Source organism: Vicugna pacos, chromosome 22 (genome assembly GCF_048564905.1).
Source record: "Vicugna pacos chromosome 22, VicPac4, whole genome shotgun sequence".
Taxonomy (NCBI): Eukaryota; Metazoa; Chordata; class Mammalia; order Artiodactyla; family Camelidae; genus Vicugna; species Vicugna pacos.
In genome coordinates, this window is record NC_133008.1 from 30,350,307 (window position 1) to 30,371,768 (window position 21,462).

At 57.2% G+C, this 21,462-nt stretch overlaps 1 protein-coding gene across 10 annotated transcripts in view; it reads left to right on the forward strand.

Annotated features, from left to right (window-relative positions):
* Nucleotides 1-3,014: 3,014 nt before the first annotated feature.
* The window catches only part of PIP5K1C (phosphatidylinositol-4-phosphate 5-kinase type 1 gamma), a 55,735-nt gene continuing 37,287 nt past the window's right edge, over nt 3,015-21,462 (forward strand). For 4 of the 10 annotated variants that reach the window (XM_072947978.1, XM_072947981.1, XM_072947984.1 and 1 more), the window contains exons 1-2: nt 3,015-3,214; nt 10,537-10,698. In XM_072947978.1, coding sequence (XP_072804079.1) covers nt 3,121-3,214; nt 10,537-10,698 — 256 coding nt within the window. In that variant the 5' untranslated portion in view covers nt 3,015-3,120. Of the gene's footprint in view, nt 3,215-10,536; nt 10,699-14,215; nt 14,427-18,643; nt 18,699-21,462 lie in introns of those variants that run through there. The other 6 variants (XM_015241155.3, XM_015241157.3, XM_072947982.1 and 3 more) reach the window with 4 other exon arrangements.

The following is a 21,462-nucleotide window of genomic DNA, read 5'->3' on the forward strand; positions in this document are numbered from 1 at the left end:
TTTTAAAATGCGGTTGCTAGAAAATATTAAACAACATGAAAAAATTTAAACTTAAACCAGCTTACTTGTCATTCTACTGAAAAGTGTTGGATGAGGAGCTTAGTATGAATTAGCTGTGAAGTCTGTCTTGTTCGATCACATTCTGTCGCGGTCATATCACATCTGTATTATTTTCAAAGTATTTACTAGCAGCTGAAAGGACCTTATGTCTTATTTGCTTGTTTATCTGTATTTCTTCTAGGTTGCCACCTCATTGAGGTCAGGGATTTGGTTTTGTTCATGTGTGTAACCTTGTGGCCTAGAACAGTGCCTGGTACCCAGTAGGTGCTCAATAAATATTTGTGGAGTGAATGAATGGAATACGGGTTGGGATGGAAACTCAAGTTTCTCTTACCTGCTGTACCCAGTGCTGCTGGTAGTAACCACTATAGCCACCAGGGGGCGTCCGAAACCAGGCAACCAGCTGAGCTGGACAGCCTCGGTTTTTCCATCCTGCAAAATGGGAACAAGGACAAGCAATGAGGGAGGATGGGGAAAAAATGCAGCCCCACCCAGGTCCCTCCTCTCCATTCCCTGCCTATCTCCTTCTGCTCCCCACTCAGCATCAGTTTTTTTTAAGCTTTTATATTTTCATTAAAGTTTACACACTCGCACACTTTAAAGAGTCACATTCTCATGCAGGTTCTGTTGAAATTGTCAGCGACACTGCCACCCCAAGATTTCTCAGAGGAACCCCCTCTTCAGCTTCTTTTAAGTTAATTGTGTAGATGTTCACGTCTACCTCTCTAAATATTGCTTGACCTCTTGATTTTCCAGTTGTAATATTGACTTCCTGCCAAGAGAGATTCAGAATCAATCCTGAAGTTGATCCTTTAAAATTTTGCTTTGTTTTCACAATTCTCATCACTGATCCAACCCTCTAGCCCTTCTCCAGTTGTCTGAGCTAGTGGTTCTGAAACTCTACCAGGCATCTGAATTGTCCTGGGAGGCTCACTGAAAGCCAGCTTGTGGGTCCTTCCGCCCTGAATTTCTGATGCAGGAGGGCTGGGGTGGGGCCCGAGAACTTGCATTTCTTTCTTTCTTTTTGAGAATCTGCATTTCTAACATGCTCCTGGTTGATGCTGGTGAAGACAGGTCCAGGCACCTCACTTTGAGAACCACTGATCTAAATCTTCTCTCGAGACAGATTCGAAATGAATCAGGAGTTCTATCCATGGCATGCATCCAAAGAACACCTCCTGGAGCCTTTTTTTAAAAAATGGTGGCAAAATACACATAACATAAAATGAACCATCTTAAACATTTTGAAGTGCACAGCTCAGTGACATTAACACATTCACATTGTTGTGCAACCATCCCCACTATTCATCTTCAAAACTTCCTCATCTTCCCAAGCTGAAACTCTGTCCTTATTAAACACTGACACCCCATCCCTTTCCCCAGCCCCTGGTTCCACCATCTACTTTCTGTCTCTATGGATTTGACTCCTCTGGGTCCTCCTGTGAGTGGAATCAGACAGTATTTGTCCTTCTGTGTTTGGGTTATTTCACTGAGCATCGTGTCCTCAAGGTCCAACCATGTTGTAGCAGGTGTCAGAATCTCCTTCCTTTTAAGGCAGAATCATATTCCATTGTGTGAATGGACCACATTGTGTTTATGCATCATCTGTTAATTCCTTGGAGCCTTTTGGCCCCCCACCTCCAGGTGGGCTCAGTTCTGACAGGACACAGCTAATCTGTGGGAGGCCTGCCCCCAATCCTGGGTTCTATTCTCTACATCTTCCTTTTTCTCTGTTTGTCTCCCTGTTTTGATGGAGAACGTTTCAGATGCATCTTTCTAACCCCTGGGTCTGCCTGAGGCCTACTTCATCTTCCTGATCCCCTGTCATCCCACCACCAAGTACCCCAAAGTACAGCCTTGTCAACCTCCTGATGACCTCATCAGCACCCCAGACGGTGATGAGGGGGTCATGTGTCTGGAGTCAGACAGGCTTGGGCAAAAACTTTCCAGCCCCATCCCTCACCAGCTGGGTGCCCCCATTCCCCCACCTGCCCCCCAGCAGAAATCATTAATAATGAATAAAATTACTAATAGCAACACTTATTACTCCCCAAACCATGACCTCAGAATGAATAACTGCCTAACCATATCATTAATAAATTCACCATTAGATTTTAATGACAACATATACACAATTATTATTCTTAATACAATAGGTAAACTCGCTGATTCACTGCACAGTTCTTTGTGTGATTCTGAGCATGTGGCTTCAGCTCCCTGAGTTCCTGTTTTCTCAAGTGTAAAATGGGGATAATAGTTTCCATCTGGTTGATCAATATTATCGAATATTTATTGTCTTCTAGGTGTAAGGTTCTGTGTTATGTACTGGGAATATACTAGTAGTTTAAAAAAAGAAAACAAAATATAGTCCCTAACTTCTGGAGATATTGCCTGTAAAGGCTTTAGCACTGAGCTTGGCACTTGAGAATATTATTATTATGTATAATTTTTGATATGTTATACATGGTGCTGTCTATCATAAATAGTGCCTTTACATTACCTACTAATACTGCTTATCATAATACCATATTACTGTTTGTTTAATAGTAACATTAGTATGTCTATCATAATAATATGACACAATTTATGTACTGTGCATAATAATAAAATTAAACTTATTTATTATTACATAACTATTACTTATGTTAAACGATAGCATGTGTGATATAAACGTTATTTTTGACATGATAATTTGTTAACTGTAATTATTACTTATGTTTATTATATATAATAATGCTGTTATGGACCATAGCAACGTTAAGTGACGGGAATAGCGCTGCCCTTTCCACCCCCTGGGCGCGTGAGGGCGCTCGCGTCGCTCCCGGGGCCCGGGACGCACGCAGGCCCCGCCCCCGAGGCCCGATTGGCGGCGCGCGCGGTGCGCAGTGGCGCAGCGCCCGGCCCCGCCCCGGGCCCGCCCCTCGCTCCCTGGGCCCGGCCCCCTCCCTCCGCTCTCCAGCCGGCGGCGGTTGTTGTTCAGCGGCGGCGGCCGCAGCCGCAGCTCGGGAAGCTCCCTCCGGCCGCCCGCCCGCCCGCCGGCCGGCAGGCCCTCGCGCGGCCATGGAGCTGGAGGTGCCGGACGAGGCGGAGAGCGCCGAGGCGGGGGCCGTGACCTCGGAGGCAGCCTGGGCCGCGGAGAGCGGGGCGGCAGCAGGTAACGGTTCGGGACCTCCCTCCCTCCCTCCCCGCTCCCCGAATGGACCCGCCTGCCCCCCCACGCCGGGGCCCAGTGGACCCGTCCTAGCGCCGGAGGGGCGTCGGGACCCGCAGCGGGAAGGCTGGAACATTCCACTCGGGGGCACTCGCAGGGGGGATGGAACGCCCCACTCCGGGGCCGGGGGACCCGGCGCCCGAGGGAGGATAGAACGCCCCGCTATGGGGACTCTGGGTGGCGCCGCCCATTCCAGGAGTCTTAGGGGGAGCCGCCGGTCTGGGGTCGGGGGTGGGTGCAAGGCCCCATTCTGAGAGGCTGTGGGTGGAGCAACTCCCTTTGGAGCAGGCGGGGAAGGTGGGTCCTCATCTCTGGCGGGGAGTGAGACACCCCCCCATTTGGACGCGCGGTGGATGGGTGCACTGCCTCCTGCTGAGGGCGCCTGGGGACGACATCCCACCCAGTCTTGTCAGGGGGCCGCCCTACGTGTGGGATGGTGAAGTACCCCGTTCCGGTGGGGGGCCCTGCCTCCAGGGAGTGACGCTGTGCCAGATGTGCCCCGCTGCCTGGACCCACTGCTCCGGGCCACCCACCTTGCTTGATACCAGCTTCCGGACCTCACCCCTTCCCCTCCAAGCAGTCACCCTATGGGCATATCTTATTGGCTGGGAAGGGCAGGGGCTGCTGTGATGGAAGTGGGGTTCTTGGAGGCCGGCTGGGTCAGCCTCCTGACTACCTCATCTTTCTTTGTGTAAGTCACCAGACCTGGTTTCTAGTGCACTGGTCATTCCTTCGCTTTCTGGGCTTCAGTTTACCCCCCTATAACAAGAGGGGGTTGGGGGGATGACATCTCCAGGCACCTTCAGTGCCAGAGCTCTGCAAGCAGGTGGGGAGGAGGAGCCCCCAAGCATTCTCCCTGGATAGTGGGGGCTGCCTTAGCTGTGCAGGGCCCTGCTTTCTCATGCCCTTCTCCTTGGCGTCCCTCTCCTGCCCTCAGGGAGAGCAGGTTTGGGAAGGGAGGCGGCCTGCCTTTCCCTGGGACCGTGTGCAGAGCCCAGCCACTGCCTAGAGGGATGGTTCCTTCTTGGTCAAGGTTGCAAGCTCCCAGACAGGAAGTTTCCAGACCCGCAGAACCTCAGTCCCCCCGAGCGCCCTCCCCAGGAGAGGCCCTGTGGACGCCCACGTGGGCGCCATGCTCCTTCTCCCCCGGCCTCCCGAAGATTCCTTGGCAGCCAGGGAGCTGCTGTGCTGCCTGGGAGTTGGGAGAAATGTCTGGAGAAAGAGCCAGAGCGAGTGCGCTCCCCGCGGGGCTCCGGAGAACTCCCACCGCTTCCTTTCACGCTGCCATCTGGAGCTGCTTGGTAGATGACCCGGTTCAGCTCCACCACCCGGCCCTCGTGCCCTCATTCTTTGCCAGCAGGTGGTGCCCTGCCTGGCCAGCACCTGACACGGTGGAGGGACCCAGTTGCAGCCCTTTCTCAGTCCCCTGACCTGCGCCATCAGCCTCTGGCCTGGGGTGGGCAGAGACAAAATAGCCTAAGATGCAGTGACCACAAGAAAGCCGCCCAGCAGACATTTGTCTTCTCAGGGGCTAGGTGATCTGATTGAGGGCAGATAAAATCCCAGGCCCTGGCTGTGGCTGGGTGTGAGCACAGGGCCCTGAGCCGTAAGGGCCCGGCCCTTCCTGCCTGTCCCCAAACCCCAGAAATCTTGACTCCCACGGCCAGTCATTTATTTCACTCTCTTTAGGGTTAATAGCTGCCTCCCTTTCTCCGAGCCCATTTCTGTTAAGTTTGGGGAAGAACTGTCCATGCCTTTCCTGCTCACACGGCCTCATAGACACACAGATGGGTCTGCTTGTTCACCCCGTGGTTCCGTATGACACCAGGGTCCCAGGGCCTTGGCACTGTCGTTTTGGCCTGGAAAATTCTTTGTTGTTGGGGGGACAATCCTGCGGGATGGAGGTAGGGTGTGAAGTGGCATCCCTGGCCCTACCCCCTCCGTGCCAGGAACACCCCCAGTTGTGAGAACCACAGGTGTCCCCAGACATGGCCACGTGGCCCCTGGGGGGTGTAATCGCCTGAGTGAGGGCTGCTCTGCATACCTCTTGTTCTGTAGCTTGCTTGACTTTTATCTGTAATGGGGATTTTTTTTTTATCCACACATCGGTATCAGTTTTTTTCTTCCGAGAGAATGCAGTGCCGTGGTTAAGAGGGGGGAACCCCTTATCCTGCCTGGCTTCCACTCAGTCGCTGTGTGACCCCCAAAGGGCAAATGCCTTGGTCTCTCTGAGCCTCAGTGTCCCCATCTGTAAAATGGGGCCACGCTGCCAGCCTTGCCTGGGTTAGCACGTCAGCACATGGCGAGCATGTGGTGAAGGTCAGCACTTTAGGCATGAGCCTTATGGATGCAACCAGCCTCCTGCTGAGGGAGATCGGGTTGTGTCTGGAGCTGCCTTTCGCTGTCACAAGTCATGACGCAGGGGACATCTTTGAAAGTGGGCCTGGAGCTGTGATGCTTTGATTTCTAGTGGTTGGCGTCCCCGCCTTGGAGTGATTGGGTCAGGGGCAAGCAGACCGATGCCTGGTGGCTTTCCGGAAAGGTCCGGCAGGGGCCGAGAGAGACCGTCTGTCTCCCCACATCATTGCCAGCTCCAGATGCTGTCGGCTTGGTCGTTCTGGCCAACCTGATGGGAGGTGAAATGCATCGTTGGTGTTTAGAATCCGGTTACTTTAAATGCCTGGACTCCCAAGGCCTGGCCCAGGAGGGCCTGATGGGTTCACCGATGGTTTTGGGGACTTTTGGGTGCCTGGTTCTGAGGGGAGAATCTTGGGAGGGCTGGAGTCTTGGACACGTTCACAGGGCCCCGGTGGGGGCCCACGAGCTGCGTGGGCTTTGGCCTGCACTGTGGCCTGGGGTTTATGAGCCATTTCTCTCCTGTCCTTCCTGCTTCCGTGGTATCTCAGTACAGTCAGCTTCATTCCTGACCGAGCCCCAGCCCCTTCCCGTGACTAATCTGGAGGCAGATTATTTTGGCTTTGCCTTCAGAATGGACCCAGAATTCAACCACTTCTCCCCAGTCCTGCCTCCACCTGGTTCAGCCCCATCACCCTTTGCTGGCCTGGTCCCTGTCTCTTGCTGTGCTCCCTACCGTTCACTCCAGAAGGCTCCCAAGAAAGCTGACTCAGGCCCCGCCTCTCCTCTGCTCACAGCCCTCCAGGGCTCCCACCTCCCTCGGAGTAAAAGCCCTCCCCTCCACCCACAAGGCCCTGCATGACTTACCCCACTCCCCTCCCCGCCCCGCCCTCACCTCCTCCCTCTTCCATCACTCGCTCTGCCTCAGGGCCTTTGTACCTGCTGTGCCCTCTGCCTTGAGTGCTCATCCTCCATTTCTGTGTCATTTGCTTCCTTAGCTCTTTTAAGTTTTTGCTTAAATATCTCCTATCAGTGAGGCTTCTGTGACATTTGAGGGAGGCCTAAAGGAGGGACAGGAAGCAAAGGCCTCCTGTGCTTGAAAAGCAGTGTGGGGGCCAGCATAGCTGGGGCGGGTGGGGCTGCATCACCAGAGGCCTCCTCTGTAGCTGTGGGTGGATGGTAACCGGGGACTGCAGCATCCCTCGGCCCCTTGGGTTAGTCAGCCATGGCCTTTGAAGGCAGAAAGCTCCCAGTTCAGATCCTGCATGGCCACTTTAGTGATGCGACAACAGGCACTTGGGCCGGCAGCCTCAGAGTCTCCATCTGTGAAACTGGTGTGCTGACCGCATTTCTTGTAGGGCCTCTTTGGGCAGATTGGCCTGTAGAGTCTGGAATGGTGCTGGCGCGGCTGGCCCCACGTGGGAGTGGCCAGCTGAAGGGACCAGACATGCGTTTACACCTCGTTTTGTCCTTGAACAGCGCCTGTTGGACATTTATCGAGCACCTGCTGTGGGCTGGGGCAGCGGTGTAGGTGCCTAGACTCCCTGGCTCTCAGATTGGTGGCAGTCAGGGTGCAGACGGCGAATGAATAAACACGTGAGACGAGGTCAGCAGACGGTGGCCCCAGGCCTGTCCCGCCCCAGCCAGTTTTTGTCAGGAATGATTTTTTGGCACTTGGCCACGCACTGTTGCTCACCTGTTGTCCGCAGGGCCGTCCAGCTACAGCAGCAGAGTTGAGTGTTGAGGCAGAGACCCGTGGCCTGCAAAGTCGGAAGTACTCACTGTCTGGTCCTTTATGGAAAATGCTTGCCCACCCCTGAGTCAGACCACGCTGGCCCTGGTGAGCTGCAGACAGCAGTGAAACAGGCGTCGTGGCCACAGGGAGTGACCAGGGCCTGCTGCAGCCGATGGTCGGGGAGCAGGTGATCTGTGGGAGAAATAGCAGCCCCGGTCAGGCATTCAGGCAGAGGGATCAGCCGTGCAAAGGCCCTGAGGTAGGAACGAGTGATTCATTAGCGCCACAGAAGAGAAAGGGTAGGGAGCCTGAGGCAGACAGGACAAGCCCTATGGGGCCACAGAGACCCTGGCCCTACTTGGGTTCTGGTCTGAGTCCAGTTGCTGGTGCTGGCGGGTTTAAGCAGGACAGTGAGTCATGTTTTATAGAGAGCGCGCAGCTGCACGGTGGGGAGGGGGCTGTGGGGGCAGGCAGCCGGGTGAGTGGGGCTGGGGAGCTGGACAGGGCTCCTAAGAGGGTGGAGGGAGGTGAGGGAGATGAACCCAGGAGAGTTTGGGCCTGCATCCTAGGGTTGGGGGGTAGATGTGGGGAGGGCCCAAGAAGGAGCAGCCTGGGGGTCCAGGCTCTGGCAGGCTCTTGCTGATATGAGAAAAGGGGATCTGGGGGGCTGCCTGGGGCCCCCAGGGCAGGTAGAGTCTCATGGAGCCCTGGGCCGGGCAGCCCCAGGCTTGTGCCAGCTCAGCCCCACCCTGGCTGAGGACCGTGTGCCTCTGAGCGAGTGAACTGAAGAGGGGGCAGCAGGGTCTGAGGATACGGCGGCACAAGAAGAGGTGAGACCTCCACCCTCTGGTGGTGCGCATTCGGTGACACCTGTGTGACCTGGGCCTTGCCCAGCCGGCATGGTGGCCCATATCCCAGGAGTGTCTTGGCCCCAGGCCTCTGTATTCCCACAGCCAGCCGCCCCACCTGGCCGCGTGTCCCCGCTGGTGACAGTGCAGGTGGAGACCCTGCTGAGGATTTCCGGCTGTGGCCAGCTGGACGGCGGGGCCTGCGGGGGGGCCCGTCCACGTGGGGGGATTATTGACTTCGGGGATTAGCCGTGGGGCCTCTGCATGGCAGTGCCACCAGGCTCTGTGGAGGGGTTGGGGTTTGGCCCGAGGGGCCCCCAGTGCCCGGGCCAGTGGGGACCTGGCCTCTGACTCTGGCTGAAGAAAGGGTCCCCCGCTTTTGGTCACAGCTACTCTTCTGTCTGAGTCACCCCTGCCTCTTGCACACACATGGCTTTCATCCTGGTGGCATGGGGCTGCCAGGCCCAGGTCGGGCCAGGTGCTGGGAAGCCAGCCGGGACCAGAGGGGCCCAGTCCCTGCGTGTATGCTGGGGTGAGGGTGTGGCATGTGCAGACAGTAAAGGATGAAAGGAGATAGATATGAGACCACAGGGGAGGTGAGTGCCGTGGAGAAGAGCAGAGAGGGGGACACAGCGGGAGCTGGTGGAGGCCAGGAACTCAGGAGGGGTGACATTTGAGCGTAGATCTGTAGGAAATGGGATATGCAGTGTGGAGATGTTGGGGGAGGGTTCCAGGCAGAGGGTTCCAGGCAACGGGCACAGCCTGTGCAAAGGCCCTGGGGCAGGCAAGTTGGAGGAACAGCCAGGAGGCCCTAGTGTCTGGAGCAGAGTGAGCGAGGGGGAGAGAGGGAGGACGGGAGGGCGGGGAGGGGTCGGGGCAGGTCCTGCAGGGCCTTGTGGGCCTTGGGGAGGACGTGGGCTTTTATCCCCAGGACGTTGGGAGCCCTGGAGGGCGAGGCCTGACTCAGGTGCTCTCAGGCTGCTTCTGGCCGCTTCAGGGAACAGACTGTGGTGGCAGGGTGGGAGCGGGACCTGGGCAACGGGACAGCGCTGCTCCTGGTGGGTGATGGTGGGGCTTGGGCCCCAGTGGAGGCAGGAGAAGTGACTCAGAGTAGATTTTAGGAGGAGAGTCGACAGGACTTACTGAAGGATTGAGTGTGGGAGAGAGAGGGAAATTGAGGGAGTCTGAGCTTGTGGCCTGTGTCCCTGGAAGGACAGCTGCCTCGGCTAAAACTGGGGACAGGGCAGAGCAGGTTTGGGGGATGGCTGGGCACAGTGTTAATGTGAGACAGGAGACATGGGTCGGGGCTACAGCAAGACCGAGTCGGGAGCTCAGGGAGTGATGAGCAGGCAGCCGGGGATAAGGAGCTCCCCATGCGGAGTGATGATGTCCTGCCGGGCAGCTGATGTCCGTCCGGGGAGATGGCTTAGTGCCCCGACCGGAGATGGCATTTATAGTGTGTGACCAGGTGAGGCAACGAGGGGGTGGGCATAGATGGAGAAGAGACCAGGTGTGGGGTCCCAGCAGCCCTGGGACAGGAAGCGGGAGGCTCGTTGGTGAAGCTGGATCTGAGACGGGCCTTCCTCTTGGGGCTCCTGTGAGGATTAGAGGGGCCAGTGCGTGAACTGCCAGCACAGGGCACGTGGGTAACGGGGCACTGCTTGGGTTGCACCATGTGCCCCGGTTCTGCAGGTGCTGGGGGCAGGGGTCTCTGCTTTCCCTTGGGGGCAGCACAGTCACCTGGTGTCGAGCAAAGCTGGCTGTCTCGGGGGTCCCCCTGCCAGCTGGCCCTGGGCTGGGTCTGTGGGGAGGGCACTGACCTTGTCTGGGGCTCCTGCAGGGCACACAGGGAGCGCAGGGCGGGATCCCTCGTTTGGCGCTGGCAGCTGGCTCTGGGCTGCGGGCTGGGCTCTGGCTGTGCCTGCCAGGCCTGGGGGACCGTAGGCCTGTGTGTGAGCAGGGTAGAGTGGCCCGGCTTGGTTTGCACAGCAGAGGTGCACTCAAAGGCAAGTTGCTTGTGATGGAGGAGTTGGCTGACTCAGAGGGACAGTCCCCAGGTCTGCAAGGCCCCCGAGATGTCAGCACCTCGTAAAATGGAGAAAATTTGGACTGTGATTAGCCCAGTATCAGGTGAACAGTTTCTTCCGGCGAGGGTGAGAATGTAGTGCCTCGTCCATTTCTTCCATCTTTCCAAACTCTTGGGCCCAAAGTGACATCTCAGCATAGTTGCAGCTTGGATGTTTCATAATGGGAATCAGAGGGAAAGGTCTTCATATATCTTTTCCTTTTTAACTCTTCATCTTTGTTTTATTAAAAATGTATTCCAGCAAAGGGAGCAGAGAGGAACATGAGGAGAAAGGACTTGCCTGCCCAGGTCACCCAGGTCACACAGGGGCTGCGGCTGGACTGCCCCACCCTGACAGCCCTGCACTTTGTTGGAGCTGGAAGACAGAGTGCTCGCCCCGGGAGCCCTTGGCGCCTTTGCTCCCGTAAGCTCTTGGGTCCCCGTTCCGTCTTGTCTTGATTGCACGCTCACAGACCCCCTTTCACCACTCACCCCACTCCTGCCTTTAATCTTACACATCTCAGAACTCTTACCTCCTTTCCCTGGGAACTGTGTACTAATTGTATCTTTCCCATTTTCAGCTGAGTTACCAGTCTTTTTCTTACTGATCTGTAGGAGCTCTTTATATATTATGGAAAGTTGTTGTTGGCTTTTTTAATCCAAGTAAGTGCAAGTAGTTTTTCCCCATCTTCTCTGATGATGGTTATTGATGCTGGGGCAGGTTTTTATGTGGTCCCATTTATCAAGCTCTCTTTTTATGGTTTCCCAGTTTGATGTCATGATGGAGAAGTCTTCTCTGTTCTAGGTGACAGTTAAATTCTTCTAGTATTTCTATAATTTTACTCTTTTTTTAACATTTAAATTCTCGTTATACTTGGGGTTAATCCTGGCGTAAGCTGTGCGAGGGTTTAACTGAGCCAGGTTTTCTCAGGTGGCTCAGATAATCTGCTTTCCTCTGATCTGAGATACCACCTTGATTATAGACCAAATTCCTGTGTGTGGCTGGTCTATTCCTGGACTTTCTCTTCGGTTCCACTTGTCTGCCGCTGTGCTCATGCAGCAGGCATGTCTCAGACTACAGGTAGTAGCACGCTTCCTGTGCGAGCGCGGCCGCCGGGCCTGCCGGCGGCGGCAGGTGGACGTTTGCTCCTGGCTCCACCCTCCGTGTCTGTGGGGCTGTGACTGCCGCTCCGGGTGTTTTCCTGTGCCTGTGCATACCTGTCTCTGTGTGTGTTATTATTTCTTTAACATTTTATCTGGAAAACTTTGAAGCCTGCAGGAAGTTGCAGGGACCTTGTGGTGAACTCCCCCACGTCCTCTGCCCTGGACGCCGAGGGATGGGGGACACAGGGGCCAGGCTCCTGTGAGCCGCTGTCACCGCACTGTCACAGCCTCATGTGACGTGCGCTTCTGTTTAAAGACACCTTGTCTGCTGTGGGCTGTGGATTCACTCACACTGGGCTCCTGGCTGGTGGGGCTACAACTCTTGCCTGAACCCAGCTCATCTGACACTTGCATTTTCTCCGAGAGGATGGCACCGCCCACCCGCACTGGAGACCCCGGCCAGTGTAGGGGGTGCATTTTAGATACAGAGTCACCCACCAGAACACAGATATGCAGGAAACGTGGCACTCAGGAGACCACAAAAAGGACACCTGTCGGTGGTCCGAGGGCTGAAGGAGGAAGGCCGGCAGCAGCTGGTCCACCTCGCTGGGCACATGCAGGGGAAGACACTCCGCTGCCCGATGGGGGCCTGGGCTGACCGGGACACCCTCACACCTGTTGGTTACAGGTAGTCTCGCCAATAAGTAGATTTGCAGATGTGGAATCTGTGCATCCTCTCAACAGAGATGCTGCCTGAACCAGTTACAGGGACCACGTGCAAGAGGCGGAGCCTCAGGGCAGCCCATGCTCAGGGCTCACAGTTTCATCAGTAACCCAGCTGTCCTGGACCATAACTTCTGTCCCCTCTGGGATTCAGTCCAGAATCACACAGAGCACTTGCAGACGCGAGGTCAGCGGGGCCCTCCGAGGGCCTGAGACTTGGACCAGCCTCCTTCCTGAGCTGACGGTCCCTCTGTGACCCTGGGTGACCCTGACTCAGCCACTCGAGCCCTTCCAGCTGTGGAGCCACTGAGAATGCACCTGATCGTCCTCTGCCCTTTGGGCTGTCTCTGCCTAGAGCCTTGGGCCCAGACAGGTGTTTGGCTGTGCTTGTGGCATGAATGGTGAAGGTTCTGGAACCTTCTTTCTCTCGGGGCTGTGGAGCCTGGATTAACCCCCGCCCCACCCACCGCTGCCCCCTGCCCCACCCCGTCCTCTGCAAGGCTTCCTGTTTACTGCTCTGGAAGCACGCGCCCTGTGCAGTGAGATCGAGCACCCTCCCCTCCAGCCACACGGACCTTTCTCCGCTGTTCCTGGAAAGCGTCCTATCTTGTCACCGCTGGGCCTTTGCGTGTGCTGCTCCGCCCTTGGAATTCAGCTCTCTCGGGATTTTTATTTTCTTTTCCCCCCTTTGGAAAGCTGCTGTGTGTTTATGGCACAAAATAGCCTGGCTCTGCCCCCAGGCCCACCGCAGACACCTGTGTCACCAGCCTCTTGTGTCCCCATGTGAGGCGCTCGCTGTGCACAGGTACCCTGGTCACACACCTCCTACCATTGTGTTTGTAAGATACAAGCGGACCTCAGAGACACTGCGGGCCCCATTTCAGACCACAGCAATAAAGTGAGCATGTCAGTAAAGTGAGTCACGTGGATTTCTGGTCTCCCAGCAGATATAAGTTACACTTACATTGTACTGCAGTCTGTTAAGTGTGTAACAGCATTGTGTCCAAAAAACAGTGCACATTCTTTACCTTGAAAATACTTGATTGCTAAAAAATGCTCACCATCACCTGAGCCTTCAGAAAGTAATCTTTTTGCGACAGCATCAAAGATCACTGACTGCAGATCACTGTAACAATATAATAATAGTGACAAGGTTTGAGGTTTTGTGAGGATTACCAGAGTGTGACGCAGAGACACACAGGGAGCAGATGCTGTTGGGAAAATGGCGCCAATAGACCTCCCGATGCAGGGTGGCCACAGACCTTCAGATTGTGCGCTTGTCATCTGAGGAGGGGCTCGCACAATCTGCAAAGCACAGTGAGGCCAGGTCTGCCCAGAGGCCTTGTTCTGCACTGAGACTTTTCTCTAAATACTTCTTTTGGGTTGAGATATAATTCACATGCTGCATGTTTTCACCTATTTAAAGTGTACCAGTCAGTGGTCCTCACTGTATTCATAGAGCTGTGTGACCATCACCACAGGTTTAGAGCATCTGTCACCCCAAAAGGAGACCCCGCCCCCATCAGCAGGCACCCCCACCCCTGCCCGGCCCCTGGCAGCCAGGAGCCCCCTCCCTGTGTCTGCGGACTGGCCTGTTCTGGACGCCTCACGTCCATGGACTCACACGCTGCGTGTCCTTCTGTGTCTGCTTCTCTCTCTGAGCACCGTGCTCTCAGGGTCCATCCACGTGGGAGCGGGTGTCAGGGCTGCTCCTGTTCACGGCTGAGCGACGCTCCAGTGTCTGGAGGGACATGTGGTCTGTGTGTCTATCATCCATCGATTGATGAACGTTTGGGGACTTTCCACCTTTTGACTGCTGTGAATCGTGCTGCTGAGAACATTCAGGAACAGCTTTTGTGTGGACGCGTGTTTTCCTTTCTCCTGGGTGGGCACCGGGCAGTGGGGTTGCTGGTCAGGTGGAGCGTCTGTAACCTCCTGAGGGGCCGCTGCACACGGTGCCCTCCCTGCACCTGCTCCGCGGGGTGGGGTGCCTCACGTGGTCCCGCTTCGCCTGCCCTGATGGTTAGTGGTGGCGAGCGCCCCTGTGGGCTTGTTGGCCGCTTGTGTGTCCCCTTTGGAGAAGCGTCTGCTCAGATCCTTTGTCTCTTTTCCAGTTGGGTTAGTTTTCTCTTCATTGTTGAATTGGAGGCGTTCTTCCTACGTGCTGGATGCAAGCCCCTCCTCAGACGACAACCCGCAAACGTCTCCTCGATGGTGTCCGTCCGTCCAAACCCAGGCGTCTTTACTTGGATGAGGCCCCGTGTCCCTTTCCTGCGGCCGCTCAGGCACTAGCTGTCGCAGCTGAGACACCTGGCCTGACCCGAGGTATGAGGGTTCGCCCTGTTTCCCCCTGCGAGTTTCACATTCTCAGCTCTGATGTCCACTTAGATTTGTGATGCGATTTGAGTTACTTTCCTGTGCACTGAGAGCAGGACCCTGGTGTCTCTCCCCGTCAAGTTGTCTCGGCACCTTTGTCGAAGCAGGCCGACTCTGTCTAGGTCTGGGCTCTCATTCTGTCTGTTCTGGACTATTCCACTGGTCACCAGGTCTGTCTCAGCCAGAGCCACGCTGCCCTGGTGACTGTTAGCTGTGAAGTGAATGTAGAAATGGGGACATGTGACTCCAAATCTGTCCATGTTTTGCCCTTACTGTGTTGAGTCTGGCCGACCCTTGGCCGTGTCCCCTGGCTCAGAGCTGCCATGTTCCTGTAACGGCCTCATCCTGTTCTGTCATGTGCTTCTCACTCCCTTGTTCAGTGCTCTCATGCATAGTCCTGCCCCAGGACCTTTGCACTGGCTCCCCCTCTGCCTGGGAGGCTCTGCTGGCTCCCAGCACAGCTGGTTCTTTCCCGTCTCCTTCCCTTGATGTGGCCATGGCTCAGGCTGGAACCTGACTATCTGGAATCACATCCATCTGTCCCCACTCTATCCTGGGTGGCCTCAGGCAGGTGACCCGGCTTCTCTGAGCCTCAGCTGCCCCATCCATTACATGGAGGGCTGTTGGCTGGGTGAAATGAATCAAGAGCTCTGGCCCCACCGGACAGACCTGGTAAACATGGACTCTTTATGGCTGCCACTCTGGCTGGTCCCTGGAGCCTGCTGGAGTGTCGAAGTTGGTGGCTTGCACAGGCCTGCCATACCTTCAGGCCCTGGCCCTGGACCTTGCTGTGACTCCTGGGGCCCCCACAGGAGAAGGGCTTGGGTGCTGGTGCCCAAGACCTGCCAAGAACCTGGCACGTGCTCCCTGGGCTGTAGCAGAAGATGTGATTAGGAGCAGCCATCAGAGGAGCAAAGGAATAAAAGAGAAGGTTGAAACCAAGCAGGGGTGTGACTTCTAATAAGTGGCCTCAGCCCATGGTCAGGGAAGGCCTCTCTGAGGAGGAGGTGATGTGTGATCCAGGCCTGGATGGTGAGCTGGGGAAGAGCGTTCTAGGCAGAGAAGTATTTGCAGGGGTCCTGGGACAGGACTGTGTGAGGAGGCCTTGTGGTGGGAACACAGTGAGCAAATGGAGGGGGAGGAGGAGTGGGCCAGGAGGGTTCTCCATCTCCATCCGCTCTCCTCTCAGGGGCCGTGTGAGACCCAGCTAGCATCAGTTAGCTATTGCTGTGTAACAAATCACCCCAGAATTTCATGGCTTAAAACAGGAACAGACATTTATCATGTCACACTTTCTGTGTGTGTGGAATCTGAGGGTGATGTAGCCCCAAACCCCGCGGCTCCATCTCTCACAAAGTCACAGTTTCAGGCTGGAGGGGCTAGCTCCCAGGATGGCTCTGTCTCGAGACAGTGGGCTCCCCAGGCTGCCTGGGCGTCGTCCTATGTGGCAACCATTCCCTGGGAGAATGCGAGTGTCTTTATGGCCCTGCTCTCACGGGGCTCCCACGGCCCCGGCCGTGAGCAGAGCACGGGCACCTGGGGGCCCCCCTGCAGTAGGCAGCTTGTTTGTTCTCAGGGCCTCCCTTTCCTCTTCTATAAAATGGGGCAATTGTAGCACTTGCCTCACAGGGGGGAGCTGGGCAGTCAGCGCCCGCCCTACTCGGAGGGGCCTCAAAGTGCAGGAGCCCCTGTGATGTCCCCCGGGCCCAGACTGGAGGGTGACAGTGGCGGCCCGCGGCTTGCTGGAACCCAGTGCACGTCTGCGGCCCGGCCCAGGCTGCTGGGGAGTGAAAACGCATCTGGGAGGAAACCTGGGCCAGAAAGCCTCGCACGTCAGCCCTGAGACAGCGCGGGACCCTCCGCCCGCCCCGGCGCCGTCCCCGGTGCTGCGGCTCGTCCTCTGCCAGCCCCTTCCCGCGCGCCGGCGCCGGCGCCCTGGCTTCCTCTGCCCGACCCCCAGGCGGGGTGCTGCGGCCCCAGTAGGCAGTCCCAGGCCAGTGGTAGAGCTTCCTTGTCCTGGGGCGTCGTGGGGGGCAGCAGGAAAGAGGGGCCAGTCCGCCCCTGCGAGCAGGCGCCTGCCCGAGGGTCAGCAGCGAGGATGGCAGTGCCGAGACGGGGAGACCGAGTCCTCGGGGCCCCCGCAGCCCGGCGAGGCCGAGGCCCGTCACCCCGACCTCTTCAGTCTTGCTGGCTTGCAGGCTTTCTCTGTGAGGGGCCGGGTGAAGGTGTGGGAGCTGGTTCTGCCATGACTATGAACGAGGAGGGTGCAGCCATGTGCCAGTAAAACTTTAATTATAAATACTGTGGTGGGGGATTTGGTCTGCAGGGCAGGTTGCCGGCCCCGGACTTAACGTAACCCCCCCCCCACTTCTTCTCGTCAAACAGCATGAGTTGGGTTTCTGTCTCAACACAAAACATCCTGATACCCCTTCTCTGAGCCCCAGTTTCCCACTCTGAAGAGGAGAGATGGGACGGGCGCTGCTGGGACAGGCCGGGTGGAGGCACCACAGGGCGTGCTGGGCGTTCAGTGCTTTGTCTGACATCCAGCTCCAGACGCGTGTGGGCTGTGTTCCTCACTGCTGACCCCGGAGGCTCCTGGTGGCACTCGCCCTCAGGCTCCTCCATGCAGCCCTCCAGGGTTTCTCGCTCAGCAGATGCTCACAGAGGTCCACTCCATGCCCAGCCCTGGGCCGGCGGAGGGACACCCAGAGGACAGGGAGGAGTTGGGAGGGCACTGGAGGCGGGTTGCAGCGTGGCGTGCTGGAAGGAGAGGTCCAGGTCACCAGGAGAGGGTAGAGCCAGGACTACCTAGGTCCCAGGATGAGCATGGGGAGGGCGAGCCCAGGAGGGCTGTGTCCCTGCAGGTGTTCACCACCCAGAGGCGAGGTGAGGAGGTGGGGGTGCAGGCAGCAGTGTGTCCCACGGCTCAGGGGTGGACTTGAGAGACCTGGAGCTGGAAGTGTGGTGGGCCGGAGGGAGGGCGGGGCCAGCCGGGCAGATGGTCCTGGGGAGAATTGCCCAGGACCCCAGGAGCACGGAGAAGCCCCGGAGAGCCTTGCGGCTGGGTGGGCTTGTAGTAGCCCCGTGGCATCTCCAGGCGGCTGCCGAGCAGGGGCTGGGCTGGCGAGCCGGCCCGGGTGTGGACTGGACGCAGGCGCTCCTCACCCCTCACCCCAGTGCCTGGATCCTCGGAGGAGCCGTGTCTGCCCCCAGTGATGGTGTGTACTCGGTGGGAACGACCCGACCAGACACGTCAGTGCCCAGGGCGGAGCAAAAGGTGGTCGCCAAACACGAGGGGAGCCTGTGCTTTGTGCCAGGCTGGTGCTGGCCCCGGCAGGGACTCTGTCCTTGAGCCCAGTGGAGGTGGGGACAGGCAACCAGATGGCTGCAGGGCCCCAGGCCAGGTGCAGGGAGCACAGTCAGAACGTGGCTCCACCCAGAGAATCAAGGAAAGCCCGAGAAAGGGCTTCAGAGGAAGCTGGTTGCTGTGCAGATCAGCCACGCGGCTCAGGCCCTCCTGCGAGATGCCCTCGGGGGCTCAGTGAGCCTGCAGGGCCCCGGGACCCCCACAGCCCCACTCAGCTTACCCTCTGCTAGGGAGACACCCCACCCCCCGCCCACCCCAGGGCAGACTTTCTCCTTAATTTCCTCCTAAGGATTCGGTTTGGTCTTTTGCTTTTATATCTCACCCTCCAGGGCTGATTTTTGTGCTCAGTGTGAGGCTGGGACCGCGGGGCCTGGCTGTCTGGGCACAGGAGCAGCCGCTCCCCTTCCAGCCCCCCGGCCGCCTCGTCCCGCACTTCAGGGGGGCTGCTCTTGGCTCCCAGCAGCCAGTCGGTCTGCCAGGAAGAGGCTGTGGCCTTGGCCTTGGAGGGCAGCCACAACTCCCTCCCCTACAGAGGGCTCTGGAAAGGGACCCAGGCAGGCGGGGATGTCACTCCAAGGGTGAAGGCTGCGTGGCTCCCTGGGGACATCGGTGTGAAGAGATACGAGGCTGGAGGCGGGACAGGAGGATGTGAAGTGGGCCGTCCTTGCCGGGGGCCGGGCTCAGGGCCGGGTGACTGCGCCCCTGGGGCCAGTAGGGGAAGCACGTGTGCTGACTGCCCTGCGATGCTCCCCCTGCGTCCTGCCTGCACCTGTGACCGTCCTCAACCGGACTGGCCAACTGAATGTGTGTGGTGAGCAGAAGCAAGTAAGGGGCGCTGTTGGGAACACTAGCAGGTACGTTTGGGGACTGCTTTGTATGTCCGGGCGCATGCTGGGCCCTCCGTCTCCTCTCCGCACCCTGCGAGCTCAATACCGTTCAGCGTGACCGGCGTGTAAACTGGGCTCAGGGAGGCTGAGACTCGACGAGGCTGGGAGGGGTGCTCCCACGTGTCTCGTCGAGAGCTGGGACTGTCCTGCCTCTGAGGACATGGAACCTGCGGGGTAGGCTGCCCGTCTGACTCTGAGCTCCCTGGTAGCCAGAGCGAAGGGGGAGACTGGACTGGTAAAAGTTCAATGCCGAGAAAGGGGATGCTGTTTCTTGGTGCTGAGACCTTGTGCGTCTAGATGGCTCGGGTTGATGAGACACCTTTGCTGAGGAGGCACCCTTCCATTTGTCCCCTGCGCTGTTGTGTAAACGGGGCAGATCGCGTGGCTGCACGGCCAGTTCTCCAAAGGCCTGGCCTCCTGGGAGCACGTTTGCACCCAGGGCACTTGTTTGGGCCTCTGTGTCTCCACCAGCTGATGGTCAGGCAGCCAGGGGTTGGGGAAGTGGCTTGCCCTGGAGCTGGTGGGTCCTGAAGGCTCTGCATCTCCCACCCCTGGCTGCCAGGGAAATCTCACCCCACCACCCCCAAGGCCTGTGGTGGGGGAGTAGTAATACTGTGTCCGCTTTGAACCCTCCGGACCTCTGCTCTTCAGCCTCCCAGCTGTAAATCGCCCAGTGGCGGTTTCCTCCCAGGAACGGCGAGAGGGTTGGAGGCACGGCTTGTGGGCACCAGCCCAGCTCGGAGGGTGTGGACGTGTGGTAGCCTTTTATTACGGGGAACTTGAAACAGAAGACAGAGCAGACAGGATGGTACAAGGGAATGTCTTTTTATCATGAAATATTTTAAATACCTAGAGAATAATATAATGAACACCCACTACAGGCCCTGCCCCCACCCACACAGCTTTCTGGCCCTGCTGACACTGCTGATGTCGGACTGGCCCGCTCCCTGTGGGGCTGTCCTGGGCATCCCTGCCCCCACCCACTGGGTGCCAGGAGCCCCCTAGCCCTGATGACCACAGGTGTCCCCAGACATGGGCCAGTGTCCCCTGGGGGTAGGGTCGCCCCTGGAGGAGAACCGCCCCCAGGTAACTCCCCGCTACCCACATGCCTGGCCTGGCCTGGCCTCTGCCAGGCCTCCTCTGACCCTTCACAGGAAACGTTCACTGACTCCTGACTTCAGGGATGAACGAAAAGATGTGTTTAACCTACCCGGGAACACGCCGGTGTCTGCTGTCTCACCCTGTGGTTTCGGGGTGTTTAGATTCTTTTCTCGTGTAACATTATGTTTAGACATGGTACTTGCCCCGCAGCAGCCCCAGGCCTGGGGAGCACTCGGGAGTTTATGAGTGAGCCAGCGAGCGCGTGAGCGAACGGGCAGAGCGCCGTCTGGGGAGTGGGTCGTTGGGGAGAACTTTGCATTCTTTACCTGATTCCATTCACCGTCCCAGATGGTTCAAAGTGATCAATGCAAAGCCACAAGAGAAGAAATAGATATCCAAGAGGCAGAAAATGGTTCATATGAATCGAAGAACAGTTTTTGGAGACTTGCCCTCTGTATTGGAGTTCTCGACCGTTGCCTGCGTCCCCTCACTGTGAGGCCCAGGCGCTGCCCCGCGGCTCCAGGTGGTCAGCGGGTGGGGACTCGGAGCTGCTCGGCCATGACTGGTTCGGCGACTCACTGAGCACCTACTGTGTGCTGGGCACTGCCCGAGGCTTCAGTTGCCGCGTCCATGTGCTGTCTCCCAGGTGTGTCCAGCCACACCCAGGGTGCCCTTCCTGAGCCCCCACCTCTGTGATGGGGTCCCAGCCCTGCTTCCTCCCACAGCGGGCTCTCCTCGTCCTGGCTGCCCCCTCTGAGCTCACTCCCCAGTCCACCCCCACCTCCTCATCCCAGCACCCCACCCCCGCCATCCAGCCTGTGGCTATTGTGCTCCTGCTGTGTGCCAGGAACCCGGCTAGGTCATGAGGAAGAGGCTGCGGTCAAGACAGTCTGGCCTCTGCTCTCCGAGGAAGGAGCAAGCCGATAAAGAAGTTAGCTTCAGACAGTGACGTGTACCATGAGGGAAATAAAACAGGCCTGGTAGAGGGTGCGAGGGGGGGAAGGGGCTGGCGTGGTCAAGGAAGGTCTCTCCAGGAGGAGACATTCAGGCTGAGACCCGAGTGATGGAGGACAGGAGCCACCACATGGAGATGTAGGGCTAGCATGTCCCAGGCAGCAGACACAGCAAATGCAAAGGCCCTGAGGTAGGCACATACCCTCTCCAAGGTGTGGTGAGCAGGTATGTGTTACAGGAACCTGGGGCGTGGCACACGGGTGCTCAGTAGTGTCCACTACTGCCTGCGTGGTCACTCACACTCTTTGGGTGGAATCTGCTCCAAAATGTGTTTCTCCAAAGCTTGCAAACACCTGACATCAAAAGTCAGAATTCCCCTTTAACCTGGAGGAAAAAGATTTCAACTGTGCTGAAAAGTTGAAAGAATAGGGCAGTGGACCCTCACTAATTACCGCCTGGATCCTACAGTTGACATTTTCTCTACTTACTTCATCTGACCGTCAGCCCAGCCATCACTCACGCATCCCTCTCTGATTTTTTGGGTGCATTTCAGAGTTGCAGACATCAGCACACTCCACCAGAAACACTTGAATATGTGTATCGTTAACTAGAGTTTGGTATTTTTCAGCATGTTCTTTGCAGTGTTAAAAACTCTGATCAGCTATTAACTCCAGAC